The 8,658-nt window shown below is 32.8% G+C and overlaps 1 protein-coding gene across 1 annotated transcript; it reads left to right on the top strand.

The window, feature by feature from the left end:
* Window positions 1-1,631: 1,631 nt before the first annotated feature.
* LOC136976307 (uncharacterized) lies at window positions 1,632-8,395 on the top strand. The gene is made up of 6 exons (XM_067271553.1): window positions 1,632-2,088; window positions 2,163-2,320; window positions 2,394-2,572; window positions 2,645-2,780; window positions 2,853-2,982; window positions 8,123-8,395. The coding sequence occupies exons 1-6, from the start codon at window positions 1,728-1,730 to the stop codon at window positions 8,212-8,214; spliced, it is 1,056 nt and encodes a 351-aa protein (XP_067127654.1). The 5' UTR covers window positions 1,632-1,727; the 3' UTR covers window positions 8,215-8,395.
* Window positions 8,396-8,658: the final 263 nt, after the last annotated feature.

Here is an 8,658-nt window from a genome sequence, read left to right as displayed (position 1 = left end):
AATTTTGCGAATCAGGCAACATTCGAAATGTAGGCGAAGTATACTTATGACGGGATCACCAAAAGTAACACCCTTTTACGATTGGTTCGAAATCGTACAGGTCTCGAAATGATCTACGAAATTATGCCGATGTAATTTGTGATACCCTTTTAATGACATTTACAAAAAAACAACAATTTTACTAAATTGGTGTCGTTTACCTAAGGGATTTATATTTATAAGTAGAGAAATAACAGTTGTGACGTCACCGAGCTGTTAGGGCCTTGGTTGGACGGCCGGATGGCCGAGAGGTAAAGGTGGCAGCCTACCGCTCTGGGGGACCCGGGATCGAATCCGAACGGGTCGAATAATCCCCAGGAATTTTTCGGGGGGTGGTCCGTTCGGATATGTCGGGCCCCGTCCCTCACCACCCGGTCGCCCCATTGTGGGCCTGGCCGAGCCCATAATGGGCCTACTAAAAGAGGCCCTCTTAGTGCCCACAGGGCGGAAAGAGTTAAAAAAAAAAAAAAAAAACGCAAAACGCCAAGTATGAAATCTAATCGGCTAGGAGGGGGGAGCTAAGAACTATTCTGACTAGTTTTGCTAAGATCAGTTATTAACTCGCGGAAAGTCACTTTATGACCACGGTCTTATTGACTTTTTTTATCCGTATAGAAGAGTCCAAGCTAGACGGAAAAGAATATTCGGCCATGGCATTGTACTAAAAATTAGCCTTCTAAAAATGTCATTTAATGAAAGGAAAAAATAATACTAAGTAATTTATATGTTTAAATTAACTTATCAATTAATGTGGGCTTGGCTGAACTCACAATGGGTTTGAACTAAATGATCTCTTAGTGCCTACAGAGAAGAAAGTTTTTTTTTTTTTAAGTACGGAAAGACGATTCTGTGTCGAGATTACCACCCAACGTTTGACTAGCAATACATTTTGGCTCGGGAATGTATACAAATATAGGCGTGCCCCGATATGGCTACCGTTTCCGAAACCACCTTACAATCGTGCCAAAAGACCCAGTCAGTAGGCAATTCGGCTAAACTGCCATTCCGCTTTCCTCAGCCCGACCTGGCCTTTGTCAGACTCCAGTTATACCTAACGTCTAACCGCATCACGCATACATGCCCGGCCTTCGAAGACTTCCAAACAGGTGCGCAAAAAACCACATAGCTTCTTCCAGTCTTTTTACGGGGTGATGGGTATCTATTTTAAGGTACTTTGGTGTCATTACACGAGTACAATCGGACCACAATTGTAAACGTTTACGTATCTGTCCGAGTAGGCTATAGGCAATTCAGAGTGCGTGACTTTTTTGTCGATGGTTCTTCTTGCTTCGTAATTTACGAAACTGTTTTCTTTTTATGAATTAATTTCGATATTTCAAAAATCGGTTTCGTCTTCCGTAATCAGATATTTTTATTGGAATGATCGGACGATCTAAATTCACACCGATTGTTAAAAGCAAATATACGCGACTTTTGGTTTCATTTCTAATCACACGTTTTGATCGTAAAATTACACGAATTACGGCTTAACTTTAAAATTATTTTGAAAAGTTTATTCGTGTTTCCGTGGAATTATCCACAAATAAAGTCGCGTCGTTTTTCCACCAGAGGGACGATACGGGGAGCGCATCGGTTCGGAAAAGCCGGAACATAATGATTTGACAGAAACTTTTGTTTTTAGTTTGAAAATGTAATTTTTGTTTCTTGTTTTCTTCCTTATATCGAAGATGAAAGAGGAAGAAGCCCTTTTCGAGTTCCGTTCGCAAATAATGGCGATCAGATTACTAGGAAAACAGATGAATATAGACGACAACACTATAAACGAGTGTTTGTCTGACGTTTTCGATTACACAGGAACGTCTACGAAACGTTTTTCTTTACCACTCGGACTGTTCCGTTCCGTTTTTACTTTTTTATCGATTTTAATTAAAACTCTTCTCTTCTTGGTCGTACTTTACGCTTTTGCATCGTTTCACAATCCGACTCACAAACTGATCATGAGGAATTCGCAGAATCTAATCTATCCTTTGATGAGGTCCATCAGACTCTCCACTATGCACTTAATTACGAAATATGGATCGATTACAGGTTATGTCCCACTTTGACGCGGCTTTCAAATATTTTATCGCGATTCTTAATTTAGCTCTTGTTTTTATCATCAGAATGGCACGAGGAGGAATGTCTGTTGCCGAATCCGTTTTACGAAGAGCCCGTTCTCGACTGCTGGCCCTGCGAAGACGTGAGAACGCTGGTGGACCTGACGGGACTGAGAAACTACACGGCGGCGTACCGTTCGAACGAGAAACCGTTCGTCGTAAAGGTAAGAATTTAATTCGGGCCGCCTCGGGCGGAATTTAGAACGGACGATTTACGTTGCCGTCGTTACGAGGAAGGACGTGGCGGATTTCAACGTGACGTTGGATCTTCTCCGAGGAATGTACCGTAACCGTTGGGAGGAGCTAGAAAAGGGTACGGCCATGTACATTTCCAATGATCCCCGCGTGGACAGACTTCAAAAACTGTGGTTAAATGGCTCGTCTGCATTTGAAAATCCAAATTTGCATGTTATGTGGTAAGTAAATACATACATTAGAGTATGCCATAAAATTTTGTGTTTTGAAATTTAGCACATTAAATTTTTCAGGAAAATTAATAGAGTTTTAGCAGCACAAGTAATACGCAAGATATTTAAAAGACCATATTTCGTTCCAAACAATAGTGAAGTTGCGTTACAAAAGTTTTTATGTATAGATGGTCCCGAATCTCCTCAATATAATTTGGTAAATTAATTTTTTTTAAATTTTGTTAATGCATCTTCAACTGTAATAATTTTTCAAAAATTTGCTGTATAGCCCATTACGGATTTTGCCGACGTTTGGGTAATGCAGGGTCAAGGATCTCGCATACTGGTTTTGGATCCCTCACCTCCGTGCAACGAAAATTGTTCTTCGGTTTCGATACTTTTAAATCCGGGAAATATTTGTAAGTATTTTGTTTTGAAATAGTATTTTATTAAGCATGGTTATCAATAATTTGTATTTAGAGTGTTGTTTAGAATAGTCTGACATCTTTCTAAACTGAAATTTTTTGATATGAAATCTAAAAGATGATCAAAAATAGTCAGGTTCTTTTCTGTTAATGGGATGCCAGTTGTAACTTTAATCTGATAGTTTTAGCAGACGACAATATCACATATCGTATTTAAGTATTTAGCCCACGTGACTACAAACAGTCAAGTGGGCTACTTGAAGTTGGCACAGAGTACTTGATGTTATGTAATTTTAGGTGTATGGAGGCTCACTTCCACCTGGGTGCTTCAGCGCTCACTATTGCTTGCACCTTGGCATCTGTCTACATGCAAAGTAGAACAGGTAGTATACTATGTTAAAAACTGTCCTTTTGAGGCAAATATCTTGTGAAGGGTCAACAATTCTGGGGAGGTGTAAAGCCCCTCATCCAGAGCTTGAAACTTACCTGTTGCTGTACATATCGGCTGGCATCTCATTAACAGAAAAGTACCAATAGTCATTTGTCTTCAGACAAAAAAATTTGAAAAATGCTTAGTTTCTTATATTAAAATATTTTTATAAACAAAAAAAAGCATCCAAACAGAAAGAATGGAATTTGAAACATTTCATTTGTTACAACTTTAGTTAAGCATGTTATTTCGTACATAGATTTAGCTTACATTCTAAACCAAGATATTGTAGTTTACACATTTAAATCTGCACTCAGAATTTATTAACTGTCATTATGTTGTAGCCCATTATGTGCAAAACACTCAGGTGTATAATAATAAAAATTTATTTCCTAAAAGTATACTGTTAGAATCACAAAAAATTTTGATATAATTAGTAAGTATACAAGTTACTCCATTCTGTGAGGGTAGCAAGTCTGCATCACTAATTCCTGTATACTTTTTGTTTAATAAGATATTCATGTTTACGTATTTTTAGTGATAAAGAAAAGCCTCCTCCAGTTTAAACAATGAAAAATACCCCATAAAAACAACACATTTATGCACACATGAATTATTTATTTGCTCATCTAAAAGAAAAGCAATTTACAGAACAACAGAAATATTTGGCACAACATGTGAAATAAGAGCTGAACTTTTATGTTTCCAAGCATTATTTAATTCATCCTTTCAAATATTTTGTTAAATAACATAGTTAAAAAAAAACGAGACTAATTTTAACAAAGTACAGGAAATCCTTGTTAGTTCGTAACTGTACTTTTGTCCTGGCCGGGGATATAGATATTTACATGTTAAGGAATTCAGTTAGTTTGAAATATGGCTACTTAGAAATTTGAAGTGAAAATTCTCTCCAAACTGTAATATGCATATGTTAATTCATTTGTTTAGATCAGGGATCACCAAACTTTTTTCACAGCAGGCCAGATAACCGAGAGAATGATGAGCACAGGTTGCATAACCATATTGTTAAATACAGTACCTGTAATATTATACACTGAATACATAAAAAATAAAGACAACTGATGTATTTATTTACCAATACACAAACATGATTGCTGCAGCAAGCTCGTAATTGCTTTTCTTAGAAACTTCATTGAAGGTACTTATACAAAAAGTGCTCTGATATCTAAAGTTGCAAAAAAGTAGCTGAATTTTATTCCACTGATTTTCCTAAAAATTATATTACTGTCAGAAGCAAAAATAAGATTGGACCAATTTTGGCATTTTTATTTACATTTATTTTAAATTTTTCTACAAAGTAAGTTTATCTACAATTTATGATATTTCCATATAAATAATTATATTTTAGCTCATTTGTGACACAGTGTAGCAGTGGACTGAATGAACTGACTTCGCTAGCCCGTGGCCCCTGGTAGTTTGGTGACCCCTGGTTTAGATTGAAGTGCCTCCATGCTATAAAAGAACATTAGACAAAGAACAACTTTAATCTGGTTAATATGACTGTTTTACAGTAACACATTTTTGCATGTCACCTTATATACAAACCACTCCTTTTTTCACTTATTTCATAAAATACAGCTAGGTTTTGGGATTGCAAGATTGGGCTACCAGTGGCAAATTGAGATAGTTGTAGGACTCTAGGCTATTACAACTTTTTGGGCCACTTTTAAAATAATTTGGGTTATATTTCAAGGAATTCTGCTTTACTTTTTATAAAACCTATCTGGCAATCCGTGAGGTTCTCCCTGGATATGTGCTGTTTACCTGCAGTTTATTTATATTATTATTATTAGTTATTAATTTATGAAAATAGCTCTCTGTATACATAGTGGTATTCGGTTTGTTTAATAAATTACATCAGTTACATGGCATTTGGCAGACAGTACATAAACATGTAAATCTTGGATAATTCGAAATTTGATATTTTGAAGTTGCAAATATTTCGTTCTCTGAATTTTGAACTGATGAGGATTTCCTGTATATCTTTCTAAAGATCTGAAGCTTTGAAAGTGAATTTTTTTTAAAAATGTCCTTGTGAGTAGCAATGCCCAAAACAGCTGACCTGATGGATGGATGTTACCTCACAGCAAATAGCATCTTTCAATTCCAACAATGCAGGAGGACCTGATCGAAACACACTGAACTTTAAATATAAACATCTCTACAAACCGGATGCAATGCAATAACTCACCAATATCTCCACAATGAGAAATCACATTGAAAATCATTTTCATTGCTGCTTGCATGTCTGTCTGTTGTATTTCATTGGTACCTACCAGTGATTTTTGGAACTAATTTTTTCCTATCAACAAAAACACCTATGCTGGACAATACTTATGCAAACCTCATTTCATTCTGATTAAACATTCATAAGAAATGGAAGAATTAAGTTTTTACAGACTTTTGTACATCCTGTATATATGTTATGGACAAAGTGATTAATTGGGCATTATGAATAATGACCAAAAAGGGCATGCAGTGTGATAAATATTGATTAATTTATCAAATTGACCGGTCATTATGAATACTGCTATCACCTAGTCGGGTAAAGTGATGATAAGAAGTTGAGGAGTGATCATCCAACATACTCTAGCCAATCGGCACTCTGAGTTGCAAGTGTGTATCGTGTTTAGTATGGAATTTTAAATTTGATTAAAAAAGCTCAAGAAATTCTGCTTTACTTTTTATAAAACCTATCTGGCAACCCATGAGGTTCTCCCTGGATATGTGCTGTTTATCTGCAGTTTATTTATATTATTATTATTAGTTATTAATTAATGAAAATAACTTTCTGTATACATAGCAGTATTTGGTTTGCTTAATAAATTACATCAGTTACATGGCATTTGGCAGTTTGTTAAATAACATTGTTAAAATTAGTCTGGATTTTTTTAAAAATAAATATTTCATTTAGAAATATTTATTTTTTGTGAATTATTTCAAAGTACTATTAACTGATATTCTTCGGGTAACTTAGAAGTAACTCTCACTTTTTGTATCATTGACAAATATGCTGATTTTGTAAAAATTTAATTGTTTTCACCTTTTTCTGCTATTAACTCATTTAATCAGTTGTTAAAGCAATTATTCATATCACTTAATGATTCCTCCGTGATTGTTTCTTTTGTCAAATAAAAAAGATTAACTACTGGTCACATAAATTTAAAATTCAGTACTAAATGCAATATGCATGCACAACTAAGGTATAAGTTCTGATTGGCTAGTGTATGTCAGATCATCACTTTGCTCGACTAGATGATAGCAGTACTCATAATGACCAGTAAATTTGATAAATTATTGAAATTTATTACAATGCCCGATTTAGTTGGTCATTATTCATAATGCCCGTATTAATCACTTTGTCCATAACATATATATAAAACCAATTAAATGGTATTCTGACATCTATAATATAATTGATAGTTTAGTTTTACATAAAACAAATGATCAGACATGTAATGAAAAAGGAAAATACTAGCTTATTCAAATATCTTTCAACAATAAAATCTTATAATTTCTCTGGACAAATACATTTCAAAAATGATTAAATTTGGCATTAACCAGTTTGTCTGATAAATTTTCCAACAGTTTTTTGCACAGACTAAACACCAAATTATGATCATTATCAAAGCTATGTCTTCCTTTACACTGACAGAATCTACATCCTTCACATTGTTGCATTATGCAAGGTCATAACTTTTACAATTTGTTAAATGTTTGTCTATGAGGACTGAGCTTATTAATAGGATGTATTGCACTGGTGTTTTGGTTTTTGCAACAGAGGAAAAAACTTATTCAGAGAAACAAACAATCTTTATTTCACCTTGTATTATAACTGTATGTATAATACAAGGTATAATACTTTGTCCTCGTAGACAAACATTTAACAAATTGTAGAAAATAAGGACATAGAGGCATATGAATATATAAATGTAAAAATTATGACATACTAATTGTGTGTCTGTATTAATTTAATTTTAAATGAGGTGAAAAGCAAATAGAGATTGTTATTCTTTTATTATTAGAAACACGTTTAAATTTATATAATAATTGTATTAAAAGTGTTTGATATTGAAATATTTATTTAAACAAGTGTCAAAAATACCTAAATCTAAAACAATAGGACTTGAACTATTTTTAGGAGAAAAATTGTTCCTGCCAAAATTGTGTAACAACCATTTGAGTATCTGGCTAATAAAAGCAGCAATTTTCTGCTTTTTTTTTTTCTATAAAAAATAAATATGCTAATTAATTATTTTTACATAACTTTAATATGTAATGCCCATGAAAATACTATATAAAAATATTATCAATCTAGATTAGTGAGTTTACTTGTGTAAACAAAGTCAAAAGTTAATTCTTAATGTGTCCAAATCTGTGAAATAATAGAAAAAGGCTATAATTTTATACTGACTGACTGAAAATTTAAGTGATTGTTATAAATTATTTGTGTTTGAAAACATTTTAGACATTTATTATAATAAAAATAAAATATATATAGGGAAAAATTTTTAAACAATACATTATATAGTTGTCTATTCAGCAAGTTTTATTAACAACTTAGAAATATAGAAACAATTTTTTGGTTTGTAAGATTATTTTTATATCTTTTTTTAGCAAAATTAAAGAGGTTACTTTTACTTATGTCTAAAAATAGAATTCAAAATAATTTTTTTTTTTCAGTATATTATAACTGGCAGTTCTGGAGACCACGATCTTTTCCATCAAGACTGTCCAAAGAACCAAGTATCACTTTCATAGGATCCTTTTATTAAACAGTTGGAAATAAATAGAAAAGTGGAGATAAAATCTCTTGATTAAAAGTAATCGTAGCTTTATTTATGCATACTTATTTGAAGTTCTTCTATAAAATATAATTAATGTAAAACTATGCAACACTTTGTATTAACTCTTAAATTTTTTTAATTAATTTAAATAACATGGAGTTTTTATAAGTTTGGTGTTTGTGGTTAAATTTCCGTTTCAAATTTTTATCTACATTTACATATTTTATATATTTTCATTAGATATGATACAAGATTTATTATTTATAAGCAAAATAATATAAAAATAATCCAAATGATGAGTTTTAAGCATTAACAACTATATACAATTGCTATGTATTTTAACAGTTGAAAGTGGCAATGTATTGCTTGATTTCACTATACACAGTTTGTTTGCAATAAGTTGATTTTACCATATAATGTAATCACTTGGTT

Source organism: Centruroides vittatus, unplaced genomic scaffold, assembly GCF_030686945.1.
Source record: "Centruroides vittatus isolate TY-2023 unplaced genomic scaffold, ASM3068694v2 contig_4, whole genome shotgun sequence".
Lineage (NCBI taxonomy): Eukaryota > Metazoa > Arthropoda > Arachnida > Scorpiones > Buthidae > Centruroides > Centruroides vittatus.
The sequence above is the reverse complement of the archived record's forward strand: the minus strand, read 5'-3'. Positions and strand labels throughout refer to the sequence as shown.

What these genes read in the sequence shown, in the direction of transcription:
- LOC136976307 (XM_067271553.1), top strand. Translation starts at nt 1,728, where the DNA reads ATGAAAGAGGAAGAAGCCCTTTTCGAGTTCCGTTCGCAAATAATGGCG. An exon ending in AGAAACCGTTCGTCGTAAAG is followed by an intron (nt 2,321 to 2,393) that starts GTAAGAATTTAA and finishes GTTACGAGGAAG; the next exon opens with GACGTGGCGGATTTCAACGT. An exon ending in TTTAAATCCGGGAAATATTT is followed by an intron (nt 2,983 to 8,122) that starts GTAAGTATTTTG and finishes TTTTTTTTTCAG; the next exon opens with TATATTATAACTGGCAGTTC.